This window comes from Amblyraja radiata, chromosome 22 (genome assembly GCF_010909765.2).
Source record: "Amblyraja radiata isolate CabotCenter1 chromosome 22, sAmbRad1.1.pri, whole genome shotgun sequence".
NCBI classification, from domain to species: domain Eukaryota; kingdom Metazoa; phylum Chordata; class Chondrichthyes; order Rajiformes; family Rajidae; genus Amblyraja; species Amblyraja radiata.
In genome coordinates, this window is record NC_045977.1 from 25,380,675 (window position 1) to 25,405,806 (window position 25,132).

At 41.0% G+C, this 25,132-nt stretch overlaps 1 protein-coding gene across 2 annotated transcripts in view; it reads right to left on the reverse strand.

Annotated features, from left to right (window-relative positions):
- The window catches only part of usp22 (ubiquitin specific peptidase 22), a 103,545-nt gene that overhangs the window by 17,088 nt on the left and 61,325 nt on the right, over positions 1-25,132 (reverse strand). For both annotated transcript variants that reach the window (XM_033040775.1, XM_033040774.1), the window contains exons 4-9: positions 23,049-23,150; positions 14,467-14,636; positions 10,388-10,535; positions 8,243-8,348; positions 6,187-6,348; positions 5,512-5,638 (exon numbers count right to left, since the gene is read on the reverse strand). In XM_033040775.1, coding sequence (XP_032896666.1) covers positions 5,512-5,638; positions 6,187-6,348; positions 8,243-8,348; positions 10,388-10,535; positions 14,467-14,636; positions 23,049-23,150 — 815 coding nt within the window. The remainder of the gene's footprint in view (positions 1-5,511; positions 5,639-6,186; positions 6,349-8,242; positions 8,349-10,387; positions 10,536-14,466; positions 14,637-23,048; positions 23,151-25,132) is intronic.

Sequence of the window (25,132 nt, forward strand, 5' to 3'; positions counted from 1 at the left end):
TTTATCCACTTTTTCATTTCCTAGCACACCAATGTGTGCTGGGACCCACAACAAAGTCACGTCACTGCCCTTCCTTGTTACTTGGCTTAATAGTAGTAGAATTTCATACACTAGGTCAGGCCGCCTATGGGATGCACCAGACCCAATACTCTGGATTGCAGACAATGAGTCGCTACATATTAATACTTTGCATGGTTGAACCTGTTCTATCCACCGAACTGCCATCAAAATAGCGTACAGTTCCACTGTATACACTGCCAAATAGTTATTTGTTCTTTTGCAAATCTCAACATTCATCCCTTGCACTACCACAGCTGCCCCTGTTGTTTCAGCTACTGGGTCCTTTGATCCATCTGTGAAGATTAAGAGGTGTTCCCTGTATCTATTATATATATGGTTATGGTATTCTGTTTTTAAGTCCGAATTTTTTCCCCTCCTTTTTGCCTCCCATATCTCCAGATCAACTTTTGGGATGTTTAGTAACCATATTGGGACAGATGGCCACAATACTGCAGGGCAGAACTCTTTGTCCTCTACTTCCATGTCCCTTGCCACACCTCCTCCAACCCAGCCGAAGCTTCCAGACTGAGCCACCCCTCTCTCCCAGCACTCCTGTACTACCTGTTTTGTTGGGTGGTTCTCTCCATGACCCTTAAGGCTTAGCCAGTAATTAGCCATTAGTTGTCTGCGGCGCAGTCTCAACGGCATCTCCCCAGTTTCCACCTGTAGTGCACATACAGGTGACGTCCGCACACCTCCTATACAGATTCTTAGAGCTTCCGCTTGGACTTTGTCCAACTCGGACAACACTGACTTAGATGCTGATCCATAAGCTATACTGCCATACTCTAGTCTGGATCTGATCAGTGATACATAGATATGTTTAAGAGATAATATATCTGCTCCCCACTCTAAACCTGCTAAGCATCTCATTACATTGATGGCTTTTTTGCATTTTCCAATTATTTTTGTAATGTGGACCCTCCATGTTAATCTGGAGTCAAAATGGACTCCCAGGAAACGGAAATCTTTTACTCTTTCCAAATTGCTGCCGTATAGTTTTAACTGGACATCCTCTTTAATTTCCTTCCTTGTGAAAACCATTGTCTTTGTCTTCTCTATAGAGAATTTAAAACCCCATTTCACTCCCCACTCTTCCACATGGGCTATCCCTTGCTGCATTTTTCCCACGATAAAATCTATATTCTTCCCCTTTCTCCATAGGCTGCCATCATCTGCAAAGAGCGATCGCCCCATCTCCGGTTGAATGTTTGCAAATATATCATTGATCATGATTGAGAATAGGATCGGGCTTATCGCACTTCCTTGGGGAGTTCCATTCTCGACTACACATTTACTAGAGATGTCTGACCCTATTTTAACTTGGATACTTCTACCGTTAAGAAAATCCATTATCCAGTTAAAAATATTTCCTCCTACTCCCATTAAATGCAGCTTTATTAGAAGACCTTCTCTCCACAACATATCATAAGCCTTCTCTACATCAAAAAATACAGTAACTACAGATTATTTTTTAACTTGTGCTTTCCTTATATCATCTTCCAAGCACAGAACTGGATCATTAGTACCTCTCCCGTTTCTAAAGCCACTCTGATAATTAGCCACTATACCGTTTTCTTCCATTAGATGCATTAATCTTTCATTTACCATTCTTTCCATCAGTTTACACATGTGTGCTGTTAAAGCTATAGGTCTATAATTTACTGGATTACTTGCATCTTTCCCTGGTTTCCTAATAGGCACAATGATTGCTTCCTTCCACCTCTCCGGTATTTGCCCTTCTTCCCACACCTTGTTATATAGTGCAAGTATCTTTTGGAGTCCCTCCTCACTTAGATGCTTTATCATTATGTAGCAAATATCATCCTTCCCTGGGGCTGAGTTCTTACACTTGGCCAGAGCTCTCTTTAGCTCCCCCAAATTAAATGGAATATTGTACTTGTCCTCTGTGATACCTTTCCTTTGTAAGGCCTCAACATTTTCCTCTCTTGTTCTTTCCCTACCTCTTCTTCCTTCATCTGATAAGTTGTGGGAGCTGTGAACCCTACTAAAAGTGTTAACCATTAGTTCTGCTTTGTCTTTATTTGAGACTACAGTTTGATCTCCATTTGTTAGGATAGGATAACTCCACTCCCTTTTATCACCTTCCATTTTTTTAATCATCCCCCATATCTCCCCTACCTGTGTTGTGTTTCCAATTGAATCACAATACTTCCTCCAATATGCTCTTTTTGTTTGTCTTATAGTCCTCATTACAATTGCCTGAGCCTGTTTGTAATTAATCATGTGTTGGTAGTTATGAGTTCTTTTTAATAATCTGAATGCTCTGTTTCTATTCACCACTGCCTCTTTACATTTATTGTCCCACCATGGCACAGCTTTCCTTTTTGATCTTCCTTTACTTTTAGGTATGGAAACTAATGCTGCTCTTTTGATACCTTCTGACAATTTATTCTCAAAGTTTTCTATATCTGTCTCTTCTTGTATCGGTTTTACATATCTATCACTTTCCTCCTTAAATTTCTCCCAATTAGCCTTTCCAAACACCCATCGTCCACTTCTGTTTTCTTTACTCATAGTTAAAGTAATATTTATTTTGCATAGCACAGGATGATGATCACTTCCTATGGTACCCTTTTCATATACTTCCCAGTTACATTTAGCAGCAATCCTATTAGAAACAAGTGTAAGGTCCAACACAGACTCCTTCCCTGTCCTAACATCTACCCTGGTCTTCTTTCCATCATTTAGACATACTAGATTACCATCATTTAATAATTCCTCAATTACCTGTCCATTATTATCTGACTTTCCACTGCCCCATAATGTATTATGTGCGTTAAAGTCCCCACACCAAATAACATTAGATCTGCTCTGGCCTTCTACTTCCTGTAACTTATTGACCTCTAATCGCTTACATGGATTATAGTAATTTATTACTATAATTTTCCTCCTCTCAGACCACACTTCTATTACCACATATTCCTGTTCCTGCCCAATTCCTAATACCTTGTATGGTATCCCTTTTTTAATGAAAGTGGCACAACCCCCTCCTCCCCCATTTCCCCAATCACATCTCACTGCAACATAATCATATAGAACAAAATCTAAACTTGGTTTCAACCAGGTTTCCTGGATACATACGACATCTGGTTTTTCCTTCCTACTGTCTATGAATTGCTTAAAGTCTTGCCCATTGGCTAACAAGCTTCTTGCATTCCATTGTAGGATTAACATTAATATTATTAACCCACACATGTTGACTCTTGGCTCGTCTGGATACTGAGACCATCATGTATTTCCTCCCACTTCAATCCTGCCATGCCCAAGTGGTGGACTGCAGCCTTTACAATGATTTGGATCCTTTCTGTTTTGGATTTTACTTCTGCTGTCGCATTTATTACTCCTGCTATAAATATAACCAGGTTTTTCTTTTCTTTCCATATACTCTTTTCTTTTTCTTTTATTGTTTCCATTATGCCCATATCTTGCTCCCTCCTGATCCTTCTTTCATTCATCTGTTTTGTAGGGTCAGCCTTTTTTGCTGCCTCTGCATAGGAGACCTTTTCCTTCACTCTTATGTTTTGTACTTCAGCTTCACGTTTCATCACCTCACAGCCCCAGTAAGCCACACTATGCTCTCCTCCACAATTACAGCACTTTGGTCTGACCCCCTCTCCACACTGACCATATTCATGGTCCCCACTACACCTTGCGCATTTCCTCGCCCCCTTGCACATTTTAGCTATATGCCCAAATTTCTGACATTTGAAGCACCTCGTTGGTTTGGGTATGTACTCTCTTACACTATATCGCATGAATCCAAAATGGACCACTTTTGGAAGGAATTCTGTCTTGAATTCAAGCAGGACTGACTCAGTTTCCTCTTTCTTTGCTCCTTTGGTCATTCTTTTGGCATTCATAATTAATTCACATTTCTTTCTGAGTTCCTGAACCAGTTCACTCATATTGACTTTGAGAGGGATTCCATAGATAACCCCTTTACACCCTGCCCTCCTCCGTTCTCCCACTCTCACTACTTTGATTATTTTGATTTTGTCAATCTTGTTCATTTTCATTGCCTTTTCAACTTGAGCCTCACTGTTGCACCCTATTAGCATGTTTCCATCTTCCAGCACTCTTGCATACTTTACTTCCCCAACCTGGGCTCTGATTATTTTTGTCAGCTTCATTGGCTCTATCTTCTTTACTCCTCCTTCTCCTTCAAACCTCACCACTACATTTAACGAAATTTCCTTTTCTGGTTCCTTTTCTGGTTCCTTGTCTTCACTCTCCGATCCACCAATATTGCTTTTCCTTCTTTTACGGCTGCTCTTCCTGGGACTACCCCGTGTTCCCACGGTTTCCCATTCCTTCTCAACATTTCCTTCATTATCCTCTCCTCCACTGGCCTCCATACCACTAGACCCACTCTCTCCTGTCATTTTGTAACAGCAGGGAATATTGCCAGAGCACCGTTTACCGGACCTATACAGGCCGTCGGCCGATACCCCAATACAATATTTCCCTACTATTACTACTCAGTGTCTCCTCTCTCTCTCTCCCAACCTCCGGACCGGCGCGGTCCCTCCCTGCAGCTGCACTCAATCGACAGCCAAACTCCGTGAGCGGCGTTCAACCCGCTCCTCAATCAACCTGCAATCCACTGCAGCCTCTTCTCTGGAGGAAAGACTAGGTGCTGAGAGCTCTCTTATACCTGTATTAAGGAGGCAATTAAACACACCTGAGCAATTACAAACACCTGTGAAGCCATGTGTCCCAAACATTATGGTGCCCTGAAATGGGGGGACTATGTATAAACACAGCTATAATTTCTACATGGTGAAACCAAAATGTATAAAAATGCCCTTTAATAAAATCTGCCAATGTGCACGTTAACCACATGTGATTTTTTTCTATTACAAATCTCAAATTGTGGAGTACAGAGGCAAATAGATAAATGATGGTGTCATTGTCCCAAACATTATGGAGGGCACAGTATGTAAAAAGATTTTTAAAATTGAGCTTGTCACTCAAGTCAAAATTCGCTGTTGGCTCTTCGCATTGCAACATACAGAACTTTCATTGCACATGTTAATTTTCAGCTGAATTTTTCAGTTTTTATTAAATCATTTTCTACTTGAAACATCACCTATCCTTTTTCTCCAGAGATCCTGCCTGACCCGGTGAGTTACTCCAGCATTTTGCACCTATTTTTAATTTTCAGCTGCTTGTTCCTATTGAAAAAGATAACCTTAAATGATCAGGATTTTACCACTTCATTTGAGTTTTTTTCGGCAAACATGGACTCGGTAACAATCTCATTTTTTTGCTGCACTTATTGCATGATCAACTTAACGGAGGACTTTGTAGAGTAAAATAAATCTCTTTCAGAGCATATAGAAGTGAATTATTTTGCTTCTTCTCCTATTAGTAATGGAGTTCAACATCAACAGACAAGAATTTAAGTTATTTCAGGTTGCAACTTACTTTGAGATGAAAACAGGCCACTATGGGAAGTTTCTTCATTGTAAGCTGTTTTGTTGATTCTTGGTAACTATGGCAACCACTACATTTTATTTTGGCACTGCTTCCGAGATGCTCAGGTCTTGTAAACCTGGGGATAGAATTAGTAAAAGAAACGATTTTAAAATAAAACATGTGATCTTGGGTATGGGCAAAACTGCTTCGGCAGGATTTATTGTCCATCCATAATTGTCACATGAATCTTGAGTTAATCAGTAAGCAGGCTTGAAGTATCGTAGACCACATCCAGTTATGGTGGAAGTTCTCTATCTCGATAACTGCTGTTTTTCTGAACGCAATTTTAATGGTATTCTTTCTAGCCAGCTCATGTTCCAACCATCTCAGCCATACAGCTCGGAAACAGATCCTTTGGCCTAACTTGTCCATGTCAACCAAGATGCCCATTTACTGAATTCATTTTCACAACTTGCCACGGTGATGATTGAACTCAATTGCTGGATTGTGAGTTAAGCCCCATAAATCAGTAGATTATCATACCATGCTTCCACAACCCTTATTTAGCCGTTATCTAGAATAAATCTCTGCACCAAATGCTTCATAACATGGTTTATAATAAACAACAAAAATCATGAGTTGCTAGAACTGCAATGCTGAGTGAGAACCATTTACAGAAGTTACCTTCGTAGACAGTCTGTGAGTGTGGTGGTACCGGAGGACATATGGCTTTCTCCATTCACAACATTCCCATCAGAGCCAGGGCTTAAGGGCCAGAATGGCGTGGAAGACCCGGGCAAGTCGAGGCTAATATCCCAGAATGGATCTATCGTAGTGGAGACACCACTGAAATAAAAAAGAGATTATGACAAGGTCATAGCAGTGCATAGTGCCAGAAGAACCTGATTTCGTCACACAACCTTTTGCCATTCAGAAGTTATGTTATTATGTTTCAAACCTCAGGTGCCCACAACTGAATGTTAATAGTATCCTAAATCTCAGCAGTATCTAATAACCCAACAGTCTATAATTGAGACGATCTGGCCAACGTGCCTCAGCATTTCTAGAACAAATGGAAAGCCTTTTTTTGAAGTCCACCCTGCAGAATTTCTTCAGCTTACAGTGGTTTTAAATTAGACCTTTATTGTCGTTTTATATATTAATTATCAGAATAACTGGGTTTAATCATTATATGTTTCAGTTGCAATTACCTGTTGAAAAATTAGCAAATGAACTCAACCAAAGGTTGAGTTATTCAAGTCACATTAGGTGGTAAATGGTACAAGAAAAAGTCTGAGAACCATATCAGGTCTACTATGAATTAAGCAATTTGATATTTAACAATAATTCAAGTAGACACAAAATGGTGGAGTAACTCAGCAGGACAGGCAGCAATTCTGGAGAGAAGGAATGGGCGATGTTTCAGGTCAAGACCCTTCTTCCGAAACCCATCCGAAGAAGGGTCTCGTCCTGAAACTTCACCCATTCCTTCTCTCCAGAGATACCTGTCTCACTGAGCTACTCCAGCATTTTGTGCCTATTTTCGGTGTAAACCAGCATCTACAGTTCTTTCCTACATAATTCAAAAGTGTGGTTTTCATCAAAATTCTAATTATCCAATCATTTCTATTAAGCAGCATGAATAGCACTAAGATCCCACTACATTATTTTTTTTAAATGATATGAATTAGCTACCTTGAATTAAGACGAGCAAAGCATACTTGGGCTACAGAGTTTGCATACTGGTGTACTTGGAACAGCAAAAGATTGGAGTTACAGTTGGCAACTTATTTTAAGAGATGTTCAGCATTACAAAATGATGAACCAAACAGAAATCAATGAAGCGACGAGATGGCTGTGTTCCTGAATATTATTTTTGAGCAAACACTCAAGAAAGATGCTAAAAACTAGTACTTTGTTTCTAAGTCAAGGATAGAAATACACGTTCTCCAGTTATAACCAAATATGTGAATATACAGTGCCCTCCATAATGTTTGGGACAAAGACCCATCAAGAGACACCCTTCAGGAGTCAGGTGTGAAATTGTCAATGACCACTGTCCGCAGAAGACTTCATGAACAGAAATACAGAGGCTACACTGCAAGATGCAAACTACTGGTTAGCCACAAAAATAGGATGGCCAGGTTACAGAAGTACTTAAAAGAGCAACTGCAGTTCTGGAAAAAGGTAATGTGGACAGATGAGATGAAGATTAACTTACATCAGAGTGATAGCAAGAGCAAAGTATGGAGGAGAGAAGAAACTGTCCAAGATCTAAAGCATACCACCTCATCTGTGAAAAACAGTGGTGGGGGTGTTATGGCCTGGGCATGTATGGCTCCTGAAGGTACTGGCTCACTTATCTTCATTGATGATACAACTGCTGATGGTAGTAGCATAATAAATTCTGAAGTGTATAGACACATCTTATCTGCTCAAGTTCAAACAAATGCCTCAAAACTCATTGGCCGGTGGAATGGGGGGTGACTGTGCATAAACACTGCTGTAATTTCTACATGGTGAAACCAAAATGAATAAAAATGGCCTTTATTAAAATCTGACAATGTGCACTTTAACCACACGTGATTTTTTTCCAATTACAAATCTCAAATTTGTGGAGTAGAGGCAAATAAATAAATGATGGGTCTTTGTCCCAAACATTATGGAGGGCACTGTAACCAGATCTAGATGGCTTAACATGGCTTCAATTAAAATCTACAACAAAAATCTATTCTCTTACTGGCAGACTTGGCAAGTGACATCAGACTGCAGTCCCCCAGTGAAGATTTGGTCAATTATGCAGTTACAGTGGTTTGGATTGCTGGCTTTCTTCCCGTTATCATCACCTACAATAAAAAGTGATAAAATCCATTTCGAAAACTCAGGGAATTGAAATGATTTAACAGTAAAAAGCAGAAATAAAACTGCAATATCATTCATTAATCTTCTCAGCATTTGCAAAAGCATAGCTGACATTTACTGACTCTTCTGTCTGGATCAGCATGGTTAAAAATCAATGTTAAATGCTTGCTTAAAGTTAAATAAGCTAACACGAAAAATAGTCAGAATTTTTTCAAAATGCAATGTATTTAAATAAGAGTCTGGAAATTACGCTTTTTTGGCATCAAAATAGTATTCTCAACCACCTTAAAAAGTCATAAAGAACAAGAACTTCAATTGTAAGATTTACAGGATAGCATTGTGATGTTGTAAAATGAAATTAATGAAACTAACATTGATGGTTTCACCACCCCCTTCCTCAATGATGTGTTACTTGTTCTCATGTAGGTTAGATTGTTGCAAACAACTCTTAAAGCCCTGTCCCACGGTACGTGTTCATTCCAAGAGCTCTCCCGAGTGTGCCTTGATTCGAACTCGGAGATTTACGGTAATGGCCACTCGTCGGTACTCGGGGCTCTCGTGGACATTTTTCAACATGTTGTAAAATCTTCACGAGTCTTCCCGTGCTTACCTGCCATTAGCGAGTCTTCCCGAGTACCTGCCGTTCGCGATACGAGCCGCTAAGAGGCGTCCCCGAGCTCCGACATACCCGCTACGTTCATTCTCCGTGCTTACCACGAGTTTGATTTTTTTTTAAACTCAGGAGAGCTCTTGGAATGAACTCGTACCGTGGGACAGGGCTTTTAGGGAGCATAATAATTCAAGCAACACTCTTCTACCTAAAGTGGAGTTTGGCTGCAGAATGAATGGAACTGCAGAAATAATGGAACCTGGATAAGTTACTGAAGAAAAGTGATTAAAGTTTTTATTTCAGTACGAACAAACGGTTCAATCCGAAGGCACGAACACAAGTGAATTTGAATGCCTATATTTGGGGAAATCCACCAAGCTAACAAGTGATCATGACCACTCTGACAACCCCCATGGTTTGAAGTGGTAGCTGTAGTCTTATTTGGAAGTATGAAGTCTGAACAAACTTCCTACTGCATCAATTTGCAGCAAACGAGTGATCAGCAGCAGGAGCCCGGAATGATCCCCAAATAATCCCAGAAGAACCAGGACATTATATTTGAGGTCAGATCATCATTGACTGGTTAACTAGCAGAATTTTAACCAAAATTAGGTTAATAAATCTTAGCTGCTCTGGTGTAAATAGAAAGTGATGCACTTTGTTACAGACAATTTGTGCAGATACTTGGGGATGGGGAGGTGCTTTACATTAAAATTTCTTAAGATGCCCAAAATAGCTTAACTCCCAGAAGTCTATTTTCAACAGGTTTTTTTCAACCTTGCCCCACGTTTAAGAACAGACAAAGCAACAGGACTTGCTATAACTTTGACATTTTGTGTCAACCAATTGACTGGTTGATCCTGTTACAGCCTCAACAGTATAGGAAGGAGAGCCTGATGAGTAAAGCTGATAACCAAAGAGTGGTTATAGTGGTGCAGTGGTTATTACTGTGGTTTCATAACTGCACAGATCCAGATTCAATCCTTGCCTTGGGTACTGTGTGTGGAGTTTTTATTTGACCCCAGGTCCTCCGGTTTACGCTCGCATGTTAAATGCCAATTGTGGAAAAAAAGGACTATTTAAATTTGGATTGGGAAAAATAATTTTTCCATCCTGTTCTATGAAGTGGTGCCATACAGAAAGCAAAATAGGAATCTGGAACCACCAAGGCTCAACCTATACTTCCACCCACAATCATAATACAGGCTTTGGCTTGATAAAACTCCACACAGCCGCCTAGAAAACATCAATTTTGAACGTCTGTTTAAAAATAGCACAGCTTGGCACAATACCATTTCATTGACAGTGCTGCACAATGCTGCCAATGACCCCTGCTGTTGATGAGAAAACTTGCAGCTATGAGGTAAAATGGTGCTATGAATTAATGCTTGTTTTTCTCCCTTTAACACATACCTTTGCAGTGCCTATGTAGAACATCTAGTGCAGCGATCAAAAACTCATGTGCATCCTGCTGTTCGTACCCTGCTAAATGCCGTGCATGTGTCCACACCAAATGCAGTAACCTATATGGAATATGTGGAGATCGATATCCAGAGTAGAACTGTAATAAAGAAAAACAAGTGAAAACATGGAAGCACATTTCTCTATGTTAAACGTAGTTATCTGATCTGACACAATTTGACGAATTAGCACAAGAGGATCCAACAGGTGAATTACTTTTCATTCATTGTACGTTGTCAACTGCACCCAGGCAAAACAGGAATATTTACCAAAATATTTGGAAACTCACCAACAAAGTTTGTAATCTACAATCAACAATTGCAGATTTGCTTAGGAAGCTCTGCTAAATTGGCAGGCTGCATTTTGACAAAAATCTGGAGACAATACTCACAGAAACGGGTGTTAATACAATGACATAATAAGCACTTTTATTTTTAAATGTTTAGGAGATGACAAGCAGAGCTCTGAAAGAAAACCTACTTAAGCATTTCACATTGCTTGGTGGAAACAAGCATATATCATTTTATGTTCTAATTACCTTTATGGTTTTTATATTGGATTCTAAAGAGCAAAGCACAATATAGCAACACAAAATGCCTCTTTAAATTTCACAGGGTAAAAGTAAATCATGTGTGCCCCCCCATCCCTTCCCCCAAAATCGCTGTGCCTGGAATTAGATACCATTCAGGGAGAATATGCATGATATATTTTAAGTAGAATATTTGTTGTTTTTTTTACAGAAAACAATGCAAAAAGCTAAAAAGTGTGAGGTAAAGATGGAGGAGAGATCAAAGAGCCCTTGGAACCAAATCCGATTGTCTACTCTGTTTATGCCTCTCATAACTTCATAGACCTCTATCTAGTTTCCCCTCAACTTCCGACTCTCCAAAGAAAACAATCCAAGTTTGCCCAACTGCTCCATACAGTTAATACCCTCAAGGCAGCATTCTGGTAAACTCTTCTGCACTCTCTACGAAGCGTCCATATCTGTCCTGTAATGAGACGGCCACCACTGTGCACAATACTTCAAATGAGGCCTAACCAAAGTCTTATAAAGCTACAAAATGACTTCCTAATTCGTATGCTCAATACTCCAACTGATGGCGTTTGTGCACAACCTTCTTTCCTACTCCATCTACATGTGTTATCATTTTCAGACACTTGCATCCCAAGATCCATCTGCGCATCAATGCTGTTAAGAGCCTTGCCATTAATCTCCAAGAGCAACACCAAAAATTTGCTCAGATTAAACTCCATCTGCCATTTCTCCACCCATATCTGCAATTAATCGATATCATGCTATGACCTTTAAAGCCTCCCTCACCTTCTGCAATTCCATTAATTTTGGTGTTGGCATCAAACTTACAAATCACCCATCTACATTCACGTCCAAGTAATCTCCCGCTCACAGATTCTATGGGAAAGCCAGTTCTGAATTTAAACTCCTAAGTTGCCTTAGATGCAGCTCATTAGGTCTGCTGAATTTGTCAGTCTTTAGTTTCAATGTTTATCTGGAAGCTTCTTCTAACGATAATCATCCCTTAAATTTCCTCCTCCTATATGACATTATTTCCCGCAATTTTAATATGCATGTAGTAAAATCCATTTTACACAGATACAAGACAAGTTTCTGTCTGTCCTTCTGGTACATTACAATGTCCCTTCACAGTACCTATGGCAACAATCTTTACTTTTACTACGTCTCCCAATTTAACCTAAAAATTCTTTCAAACTTATATATACCTTGTTTGTTCACATTTTCCATGTTCAATGAACTCTTTAGTTATCCTTTACCATGCTTCAAAAATCCCCCTACAATTATTATTTTATTTCCAATTTAATACTATATTTAATTTAGTTAATGAACTATCAGTGAATCCCTTGGCATATCCTGTCTTAATTTTCCAACAGTTTAAGTCCATATAAATATTTTTAATGCTTGCTCCTGCCTCTCAATTATTATACCGTAGATTCTAATTTCCCAATCCAGTTCAGCAAAAAAAATCTCAACAGAAATATTGTTACCTTTATTTAAGGTTTAGTTTCAGACTCAGTTATCATTCTCAATCTCTGAAAATTATGCCCTGATCATTCTTGCCCAGGGATCATTTTCTGTGAGACTACCAATTAACTTCAACTTATTATACATTATCTAATCCAAAAAAAAAATCCTATCCCCTGGTAGGGTGTGTAATGCATCATTCTGACTGCCTTGAATCCAATTCACAAAGTCATTCAAAGACTATATTGGGTAATTTGCTTAGACCCATCTATATTCAGATTTAAATTGCCTATATTTATTGCATTAACTTGGTCACAAGCCACTATTCTTATCTGATATTTTATTCAGTGAGACTGCTGGAGACTCAATGGATTGCTATCAATGCTTTCACCTTCTGTTTCACATTCCCACAGAAATGATTCTTCCTGGCTATTTTTGAGTCAAGATAATTTCTCACTGTTGCCCATCCTTAACAGCTAAGTTCTCTCACCAAGTTACCCAATTCTACTTTTTTTTCGAATACCAATTTTACTCCAATATTTTACCAACAGTTTTGGCCAACATGCAATCATTTTCTGTATAGCTAGACTGCAATATTTATCTTCATTCTTCACCATGTACTACATTACAATTCATTCAAGTGGAGCCAATCCATCAGGTTCTGACTTGACCGACATCTACCACAAACCTACTGACTCCCATAGTTATCTTGAGTACACTTCTTTCCACCCGGCTTCCTGTAAAGACTATCCCCTACTACCAATTCCTTCGTCTACGATGCATCTGCGCACAGGATGAGGTGTTCCATACCAGGGCATCGGAGATATCCTCATTCTTAAGAAATGGGGGTTCCCCTCTTTCATTATAGATGAGGCTCTCACTAGGGGCTCCTCAATATCCCGCAGCTCTGCTCTTACTACCCCTCTCCCCATTTGTAACAAGGACAGAGTCCCCCTTGTCCTCACCTTCCACCCAATCAGCCGTCATATACAGCATATAATCCTCCAACATTTTCGCCACCTCCAACGGGATCCCACTACTGGCCACATCTTCCCATCGCCACCTTTTTCTGCTTTCCGCCGAGACCATTCACTCCGTAGCACCCTGGTCAACTCGCCCCATCCCACCCAAACCACCCCTTCCCCAGGTACTTTCCCCTGCACCCGCAGGAGATGCAAGACCTGCCCCTCTACCTCCCCCATCGACTCCATCCAAGGACCTAAACAGTCTTTCCAGGTGAGGCAGAGGTTCACTTGCACCTCCTCCAACCTCATCTACCGTATTCGGTGTTCCAGGTGTCAACTTCTTTACATTGGCGAGACCAAGTGCAGGCTCGGTGATCATTTCGCTGAACATCTCCGCTCAGTCAGTCTTAATCTATCTGATCTTCTGGTGACCCAGCACTTCAATTCCCCCTCCCATTCCCAATCTGGCCTTAATATCCTGGGCTTCCTCCATTGTCAGAGTGAGGCTCATCAGTAATTGGAGGAACAGCACCTCATATTTCGCTTGGGTAGTTTACACCCCAGCGGTATGAACATTGGCTTCTCTAACTTCAGATAGCCCTTGCTTTCTCTCTCCTTCCCCTTCGCAGTTCTCCCACTTGTCTTACTGTCTCCGCCTACATTCTATCTTTGTCCCACCCCCTCCCCTGACATCAGTCTGAAGAAGGCTCGACCCGAAACACCACCCATTCCTTCTCTCCATTGATGCTGCCTCACCCGCTGAGTTACTCCAGCATTTTGTGTCTACCTTCAGGTTTTACCTTTCCATACTTTTGCCACTACTTTTTGTATTATATATCCTGACTTTATATACTCCTTTCATATGAATGTTTGACTATTCACAAACCGATATTCAATGATGTTCACCACTCGCCTCGCCGTCATCCTCTCAAGTTAAACTCAGCAGCAAATAATTTTCCTCTCCAAATCTCTTGTTCAGAAACTGATTGGTTTGTGATGACTTGAGAAGCAGCATCCTGCATTATGTTCAATGGTTGCAACCGACTCTACTAATAATCACTCACCTCCTGAAATAGCCTAGACATTTCACAGACTAGACAGCAATTGGGACTCTGCATTTCACATTTGTGTCGGTCGGAAAGGAAAAAATCACGGAGTAATGGAGTGTGGGTAAGTGCCTGGACAATGCAATTCATGAAGCAGGTGTTCCCTAGGTTTATGAGGCCTCGGAGACCTGAAACAGAGAATACATGAGTCAGTATGGAGCTTATGGTATTCTAACTCTCCAGGACAAAAGAAAATCACTATAAGTACAAATAATTATAAGTTGTATAAATTAATCATGAGTTCTATTTGATACATTTCTACAATTGGCATAAGTGTACGGCCATATACTACCAAAGCAAAATATAATCTAAGAACATGCATTTTCAAATTTCAATCAAAGCATAAAACATACAGAAAGCAGTACAACTTTTCACTCCTGCAGAACACCATTAAAGCATGAATGTTTTGGAAAATAACTGCCCCTAATTTGGATTACAGTTTTGTTTCGTCTAGACTGTTCCTTCAGTTCCAATCCATTTATAAGCAGCACAAAAGCAGCACAAACTTAGATTCTAATGGCCCGTAGCTCACCAGTTCATTTCATTCAGGATAATTGCCATTCACCCAATCTTCCTTTTCTTCCACCTATGCACCTCTCCCCATCCAACAGATTTGGAGCAATAATTATATGGATCAGGAGAAGAGTATATCTTAATCACAAATCAAGAGGCACTTCGGCTGTTGTTCTGGCAAGTGCCCTATCACAGTCATAGTAGTTGGGTTGGTGTTGTATAGCTTATCCATGCCACCCAAGGTGCCTTCCTAAACTATCAGGGCTCGAAATTAATGGTTGCCCAGGTGCCAATGGCCACCTAAAGTCCTGCCGGGCAACCTAAAAGCCATGCTATTTTGCCCGGCTTGGCAAGCACCCGGACTCAACTCTGAGTGGGCCCCCCTCTCTATCTCTCTGTCTGTCACTCTCCGCCTCCGTCCGCTACCCGTATCCGGGCCTTCGGGACTCCGCTCTCCGCCCTGCTCCTCATCCGACGGCACGGCCGGCTGCTTTGCACATGCGCACTGCCACGGCCTGCACATCCTCCCCCTGCACATGCGCACAACCACGGCCAGCACATCATCGGCCGCCCTGCAGATGCGCACTACCACGGCAACTGGCCGGCACCGGGCAATTTCTCCCTCCCTTTGCATTGTGGGAGATCTGTCCGCCACTGCTGTCCTGTCGCCACCTCGACGCGACCGCTGAAAACCAACGGAGAATCACTCCCTGGAGCTGGAGTAATCCCTGGAGTAACTCTTGCTTCTTGGTCCTCCAGAAATATTCCAAATGGAATTTAAACTGGAGTGGACCCTCCACCACCAAAGTGCTCATGAAAAGGAAAGGTTTAAAGGGATGTGGGCAAATGTACTAGCTGAGGAAGACATTTGGTCAACATGGATGTGTTAGACCAAAGGGCCAGTTTCTTTGCTTAACATTCTATGACTATGACAAAACTGGATTGCCCAATCCACTCTGCTGAACCCTTCCACACCTTTACTTTTACACAGCCCATATTTGAAATAATCAAGCAAGTCATTGCGATCATAGTTTGACAGAAGCGAGATATTCAATCCAAAGAATATAGCCCAGTCCCATTTGACATTATTAAGAATTCCAGAAAGAATTTAAAGGCAAATTATTTCCTGTTTGCATCACCTTATTATTTCCCTCACAATGAGGTTATCACAATGAAATACTTAACTCCCTGCAGGCAGTTCATTAAAATCACGAATGACTTGCTTTCACTTCAATCAAGTTATGGAAGAGGTCGGCAAGCAAATTATTTTAACTTGGTATGGCTGTTATCTACCCGCTACCATAATGTGCAGGCTGTGGCAGCCTTAGTCCAATAGCAAAGTCATACAAAACAATTGGAGGTTAGACAATGCACGTTACAGTGAAAGCATTGGAGATATTTGTGGTTTAAGGCTTATGGTGGGACCTGAGCAACTTCATCATCTTGTGTATTCTTCACGACCTCAGACCCAAAGTGTCTGTAAAGCATCAATGTTCTTTGATTCACCTGTATCCATTTGCAGCCATTATCCTGTTAAAATGGATGCCTATTACACATTAAATTAACTAGTAAGTGATGGAAACGACAATATAATAAACTTGACAACAATCCTCCAATCCCTGATACCAAACAGGTCCCACAACCCTCACTCATCTCCCAACCCCAGTACAATTTCATTACTATAAACAACATCTAATACTTGTCCTCAGAATTAAAGGACCACCATTATATGGGATAATTTTCTTGGAAATTGCAGAAACATCTTGCTGTGATAAAAGCAATTGTGAATGCAAGTGCTGCCCCCCACTGGCAGTTTGTAAGGCTGCAAAACTTGAAAGCAATCATTCTAAAAGACACCAAATTTGGCAATTTAAAATTTGATACATTTCCATGTGGTAGTATTGACGATCAATAGGGTTAAGTATCTTTAATTTTGACTTTAGCAGCAGAAAAATATTAAATGGCACCTGGAAATTTGGGCCGGGCACCTGGAAATTTGAGGAGCATTTGCTTTGAATACGATAAGAAATAGAAGGAAAAGGCAATATTGCCCTCAAGTGCACTCTGCCATTCCATCTGATAATGGCAACTCTGATCCTGGCCTCAGCTTCACTTTCCTGCCTTTCCATCATCCTTGACCCCCACAGAAAAATACAAATCTCAGTATATTTAATGATTCAGCCTCCACTGCTGCTGGGATTTAGAATTCCAAGGATTCATAACCATTGGAAGGATAATCCATTATTCTGAAACTATGTCCCAGTTCCAGATCCTCTGCCCTTGCCCCGTCACAGAGGGGAAATGATCTTTCAGCATCTTCCCTGATAAGCTCCTCAGTATCTCCTATGCTTCAGCAAAATAACATCTAATTTTTAGATTTATGTTTATTATTGTCACGTGCACGCATTGTCATGCGGTGGTACACATAGTGTACCTGCTTGCTTCACATTCCTTAAAGACAGTGTCTGATTTAATCATTCTAAACCCAACACGTTTCCTTTTTCTTTTGCAGGTTAATTGGCCTATGTAAATTGCTCCTAATGTGTACAGAGTGGATGTGGAAGTGGGGTAAAATAGAACTGGTGTGAACGGGTGATTGATGGTCAGCATGGACTCAATGGGCTGAAAGACCCGTTTCCATGCTGCATCTCTAAGCAATAGAGACTGTCATGTATTGTTGCATGCACATAGTGGAACTAATAATAATTAACTGTAACTGATGCATTTAATTTCTCACCCGATGGCACAGGTTAATTCTACCCATCCCCCACATTGTCCTGTAATACATGCAAAAACTTTCAACACATGGACTGCACAGTTAAGCAACTAACACTACGGAGATAATCTCATGATACAATAACAATCCACAATAAAAAAATGTTTGTAGATATTCCCCTGTAATAGAAATGAATAACAAGTCTCTGAAGTCAATTGAATCAAGGCTGCAGTATCAAGCAGCAATCCATTTATATCATTTGGAAAACAGATGACTCATTGTGAAGGTCCAGTGTAAATTTTTCTTATCAGCATTAACCATGAGCAATATTATAGGTATACTACAATTGCCCCCTCATCATGACACCTGCGGTATCAAGCTACGCTTAATTCTAGGGATCATCGTTCCTAGATAAGAATCAGCCTATCAGGGAACCTCCCTGCCTGAAGTCAAGAGTCAAGTGAAGAGCCAAGAGAGTTTTATTATCTAGTGTCCCATTTGGGAAAATGAAATTCTTGCTTGCTGCAGCACAACAGAATATGTACACATAATACAGAACAGGAGATAAAAGTTCAGTGTGTCTATATACCATAGACCATATATATATGTACACAATAAATAAATGATAAAGTGCAATAGGCTGTTATTGTTCAGAGTTTGCTTGATGTCGTGTTTAATAGCCTGATGGATGTGGGGTAGAAACGGTTCCTGAACCTGGATGTCCCAGATTTCAAGCTCCTGTACGTTCTTCCTGATGGCAACGGAGAGATGAGTGTGTGGCCAGGATGGTGTGGGTCTTTGATGATGTTGGCAGCCTTTTGAGGCAGCGACTGCGATAGATCCCTTCGATGGTGGGGAGATCAGAGCCGATGATGGACTGGGCAGTGGTCACAACTTTCTGCATTCTTTTCCACTCCTGGACGCTCAAGTTGCCGAACCAAGCCACAATGCAACCAGTCAGTAGGCTCTCTACCGTGCACCTGTAGAAGTTCAAGAGAGTCCTCCTTGACTTACCGACTCTCCGTAATCTTCTCAGGAAGTAGAGGCGCTGATGCATAATAATTATAATTGCATCAGTGTACTGGGACCAGGAAAGATCTTCAGAAATATGCACGCCCAGGAATTTGATGTTCTTGACCCTTTCCACCATATTGATATAAACAGCATTGTGGGTCCCTATCCTACCCCTTCCAAAGTCCACAATCAGTTCCTTGGTTTTGCTGGTGCTGAGAGCCAGATTGTTGTACTGCCATCATTTGGTCAATCGGTCGATCTCACTTCTGTACTCCGACTCATCACCATCAGTGATTCGTTCCACAACAATGGTGTCGTCGGCGAACTTGATGATGGAGTTTGCACCATGTCCGGCTACGCAGTCATGAGTATAGAGTGAGTACAGCAGGGGGATGAGCACGCAGCCTTGAGGTGCTCCTGTGCTGATTGTTATCGAGGATGACACATTTTCACCAATACGGACAGACTATGGTCTGTGGATGAGGAAGTCGAGGATCCAATTGCACAGGGATGCGCCGAGACTCAGATCTGAGAGCTTGGTAACCAGCTTGGAGGGGATGATGGTATTAAATGCTGAGCTGTAGTCTATGAATAACAGCCTGACATATGAGTTTTTGTTGTCCAAGTGGTCCAGAGCGGAGTGCAGTGAGATTGCATCCACCGTTGACCTGTTGTGGCTGTAAGCGAACTGCAGTGGGTCGAGGTTCTTGTCGAGGTAGGAGTTGATATGTGCCATAATCAACCTCTCAAAGCACTTTGTCTGTTGCCATCCCTGATTTGTCCTGTTATTTTTATTGCTTCCAGTCTCTCTCCACCCCCCCCCCCCCCCCGCCCCCACACACCCACAATCAGTCTAAGAAGAGTCCCAACCCGAAACATCACCTATCCATTTTCTCCAGAGATGCTGCCTGACCCACTACCTTACTCCAGCATTTTGCATCTATCTTAATTCCAGGGAATTCAGCAAAAAAAAGTCCTAGCAACAGCAGGCATTGTAAACAGCTTTTTTTCCTCACAAAATACTGAGCCAAACAAAAAATATTTGCAGTCATACACATTTTGAATTTCATGGATCCAAGTGAAAGAGTGTAAAAAATTATTGCATTGAGGAAACAAACTACTGAAAACATTCTGAAGTCTGAAGAAGGGTTTCGGCCCGAAACATTGCCTATTTCCTTCACTCCATAGATGCTGCCGCACCCACTGAGTTTCTCCGGCAATTTTGTCTACCTTCGATTTTCCAGCATCTGCAGTTCCTTCTTGAATACTGAAAACATTACTTGCAGCAAGGAGGAATAACTGGATCCCTGATGGGGTGGATCCCTGATAGGACAAACAAGCCATTGAAGCAACCAAAAATATTAAGCCAGAATCCAAGTGAATTAGGTGGCTCGCATCTTGTCCCAAAAAGGAAAATCAATTGCCAACTGTCAATATAGTAATTCTTTAATGGAGTAAATCTGTCCAGAATCTTTAGCTGGATTAATTTAAATGTGCTAACTCTGTACAGCTAATTTATTACTGCAGAATTCTACCCAAAGAAACATGATGCAACTAAAATGTGCACCAAGGACCGCAGTCCAGATTTATGAATCCCTACCGCAATTAGTGTAAATATACATTTCTGTCGAGATTGCGATGGCTTAGCTCCCTACCTGTAATTCTGCAATTCCCTTCCTCCCTCACATCCCCCAGCCCAAAAATCAATCAAAACAGCATTCAGGTTAATAGGGGCAGTGTTAGATAAGTTTAGGCCAATTGATCCAAATTGTGATGGTGTTGAAATAGATCAAAAGGATTACAAAAGGGAGATAATTTTGTGGTCACGATTCATCAGAACCACATTGATAAATATTTATAATTTATCCAGATATCCGCTGATATATTTTGCACAATGATGCTTAGAGGAGAGGAGGAAAAACCTAAACCACTATCTCTACTGCCGCACCCCCCCCCCCCCCCACCACCACAGGGAACCCCAGTAAAATTCCCCCCTCTCTCTGACATTCAGTAACCCCCCGCTACAGGGAACCTCAGTAAAACAGGCGACTCCACCTACCCCTGTCTCTCGTCTACCCATCAACAGGCCAGAGCCATCACCTCACCCGAGTTCCAGGCTCAGCACCAGGCCCCATAGCCGCCAGGCTGCACGCTCCTACACCACTGGGTCTGACTTTCCAAGGTCCCATTGCACACTTCCAGCCGTCGGACACCTCCTCCTACTGATCCTTGGACTATGACCCGACAAATGAGCACCAGGCCATAATCTCGCAGACTATTTTCCATTTTATAACTTCCGGCTGCCTTCCTCCACAGCCTCCAACCCCTCATGTTTCCCAGCCCCACGCAGCCCGGTTTTACCTTCTCCCCAAAATCCATAAATAGAACTGCCCTGGCAGACCAACCGATTCTGCCTGCTCCTGTCAATCGGAATACATTTCCAAATACCTCAACTCCATTCTATCCCCCCCCCCTGGTCCAATCCCTCCCCGCCCTACATCAAAGACACCTCACACATCCTTTGCCTCTTCAATGACTTCTGTTTTCCAGGCCCCCCACTCCCTCATCTTTACTATGGTCACTCAACATCTCTATCCTCCATCCGGAAGGTCTTAAAGCCCTCAGTTTCTTTCTCGACCACAGAACCAGTCAATTTCTTGTACCAACACTCTCCTCCAGCTGGCGGAGCAGATCCTTACTCTCAACAACTTCTCCTTCGACTCCCCACTCCTCCAGATCCAAGGTGTAGCCATTGGCACTCGGATGGGCCCCAGCTATGCCTGCTTCGTTAAGGGTATGTCAAACAATCCTTGTTCCAGGCATACACGGGCCCTATACCCAAACTCTATCTCTGCTACATTGACATCTGTGTCGGGGCTACCTCCTGCACTCATGCAGAACCCATGGACTTAATTATCTGCATTATTAATTTCCATCCTCCATTCAAATTCACTTGGACCATCTCCGACATCTCCCATTGGTTTCTTAATCTCACAGTCTCCTTCACAGGTGATAGATTATCGATGAACACCTATTATAAACCTACCGACTCCCACAACTATCTAGACCATATTTCTTCCCACCCTGCCTCCTGCAAAGACTCCGTCCTCTACTCCCATTCCCCCTTGATCAATGGTGTTTTTATCATTAATGTTTTATTATTAATGTTTAGTGTTTTCTGAGTCATTCGTAACTGTCACTGTATGTCATGTTGTTACTTGTGGGCGGAGCACCAAGGCAAATTCCTTGTATGTGAATACTTGGCCAATACACTTACTTACTTGTAATGGAACCGTACCAGTTTATGGTTGGGATGAATGCCCCAATCCAGCATGCAACTTCCATGGAATTACATTCCACATGATGTCAAACTGGAAGAGGGAGACTTATTCTTTAAGGATTCAGGTCTAGGTACAGAATTGCATTTCAATCTCACCATGGATGATCAGTCAATTACTGCACCAAATCCATAAAGCAAATAGGCAAAGTGGCCCAAGAGCTGGCAAGCACTGGTCATCGATTATTCTGTTGACAATATTTTTCAACAAAGATATTTTTGTGTGATTCAAACCTTAATAGCTATTGAGTGCTGAAATAATAAGTACATTGGGACGAGTTTTGCTTTAATCTTGTGTTAAATTTCTCTGTTAATTTCATTTAAATATTTCCACCATCAATTTGTTTTTGTCTTTTTGGCTTGATTTCTCTTCAAGCTTACTTCAATGACATCCAGGAAACACTAGGTTTGGAGATTCTGAACTCCTGTATCGATGTAAATATTCAAATCTCAGAAACAGCATTAAAAAATATTAGCAATTGGTTGCTCTAACCAGAATAGCCATAAGTGGTCATGTGCAACAGAAAATAAATACATCTTAAGGTCAGGATATCAACAAAATAATATTGCTTGAGGATGTTAACTAACATGCAAATGTTAGCAACTGAATATTTATTTCTTGATATCCATTTCCAGACACAAGTAAGTAAAATTCAATACTATTAATCTTTGGCACATAAATTAATACTTACCAAAATTTCTTGATACCAATCAAAGACTGTGACAATTGATAGGAAAATTAAATTAATTCAGGAAGAAAGCTGTCTTGCAGCTCTACTTTCAGGATTGTAATAGGGACTATTTCAAGTCGCTTGATGATTTTCTACTTCATATAGTAACATAATATGGTGGACGCAAACCTTTCAATCTCCTACCATAATTTAAATGTCATTCTGACATTGGTGTTATTTTCACCACAAAAGCTTCTGGCCCCATTTTCTCAAATTCTCATTCACTTACCAATGGTACAATTTGTAGTTATTTTCCTCCGTTTAGGATTGTGCCGTAATAGCTCCAATTCTCTTTTTGTTGGTTCCCATGTTGAATACTTTTCACCAACCCCTAACAAAAATGTAAAAGGACATTTCAGATCTTCATAAATTAATTACACCACACTCTAGATTCAGACAGAGACATTTAACCAAAATATTTTTCTAAATTTTCATAAATTTTAAACCCATATCCGCATCGAGCAATTAAAAAAAAAAAATATATATATATATATACACTTTTTTTTTAAGTCTACCATCTGGCTAATGGAACATTGATTATTCCAGATATAAGGAAATCAATGTCATGATCCACGAGAGCAATTCCTCCTTGAGATCACTGAATCAAAGCTCAGCCTCTGACCATCATTTGGTAATTCTATGCATTTCAGACAAGCCAGATCCAAGAGGCCCCATGTCTATTGGTGTCCTTATATTTATCATGTTATTATATATTTAAGCAAAACACTTCAAAAAATCACATTTCAAGTGAAATCTGGGAATGAAGTGTGGTCTTCTCGCCTGTGTCTACACCCAACTATCAGAACATTTAATGCTAAACTTTCTCCCCAGTTTTCTGAGCTTCAATCTTTGTTCATCTATTCCCACCACTGAGGCCCAATTTTCCAACATGCCCTATATCAGCAGACACATCAGCATTTTTGGAAAAGCATAAGCATATACAGTACATTACTATAATGATGTGCCAACTTTGAGATTTTAAATGGTTTTCCGTTCTATGCAAACTGGTTGAGGATTGCAAGGCAACACAGGTGGAAAGGCTCAACTCATTCACTGGTCTTTACATGTTGAAACTCTAGTTTCACTGTACACTAGTACACTAGTACACTGGAGGACTGAAAACCATGTCTCCAAGATGAATGAATGAGATTTGAAAGACAATCAGGCGAATTCTCTCTGGCAACAATCAATATGTATCCCTCAATCAAGCAACCTCTGGGTGGACGAACAGACCAGGTTTTAGTTGGCATACTTGCATTGATAGGCCAGGGAAAAGAAAACAAGAGTTAGGACATGATATTGCAATTTCACAAAACAATGCACTTGGAGTATTGTGTACACTTCTGATCGCTGCACTATTGGAAGGAGGTGTTTACACTGGAGCGGATTCACTGGGATGTTGCCTAGTTTCAAGAAATTGCCTAGTTTTATAGTTTTAAAGACACAACATGGAAACAGGCCCTTCATCCCACCAAATTCGCACTAACCAACGAACAGCCTTACACTAGTTTTATCCTACACTCCAGGGATACTTTACAGAATTAACCTACAAACCTGCACGTCTTTGGAATGTGGGAGGAAACTAGAACACCTAGAGAAAACCCAAGCAGTCACAGGGAGAAGATAAACTTCGTACAGACATCGCCCATAGTCAGGATTGAACTCTGATCTCTAACGCTGTAAGTGGGCAACTCTACTGCTGTGCCACCGAGAAAAGTTATGGGGAGAGATTGGAAAGGCTGGGCCAAAGGTGACCCGATTGAAGTATACAAGATTGAGAGGCATAAATAAGGCAGTCAACATCCTCCTCCTCCCCCCCCCCCCCCACCGTCTGAAGAAGGGTCCTAACCCAAAACATTACCTATCCATGTTCTCCAGGGATGCTGCCTGACCCACTGATTAACTCCAGCACTTTGTGCCTTTTTTTGTAAACCAAGATCTGCAGTTCCTTATTTCAATCCTCTTCCCATAATTGGGATATTAAAAACAAAAAGGCATAGGTTAAAGTGAGAGAAATGCATATTTTAAAGAGATTAGAAGGGTTGTGAGGGTATTTTATCAAGAGGTGGATATCTGGAATCAATACCACACGAGATGGTGGAATCAGTTATAATCACTATGTTTAAAAGGCATTTATACAAACACTTAAATAGGAGAGGCATTGGATGATGCAGACCTCTAATATTTGCAAATGAGATAATGTCGAAGGGTAAATAGTTGTCATGAATACTAATAATAGACACTAATTGGTGTTATCTACAGACCACCAAATAGTGGTCCGGATGCAGGGTGTAAGTTGCAGCAGGAGTTAAA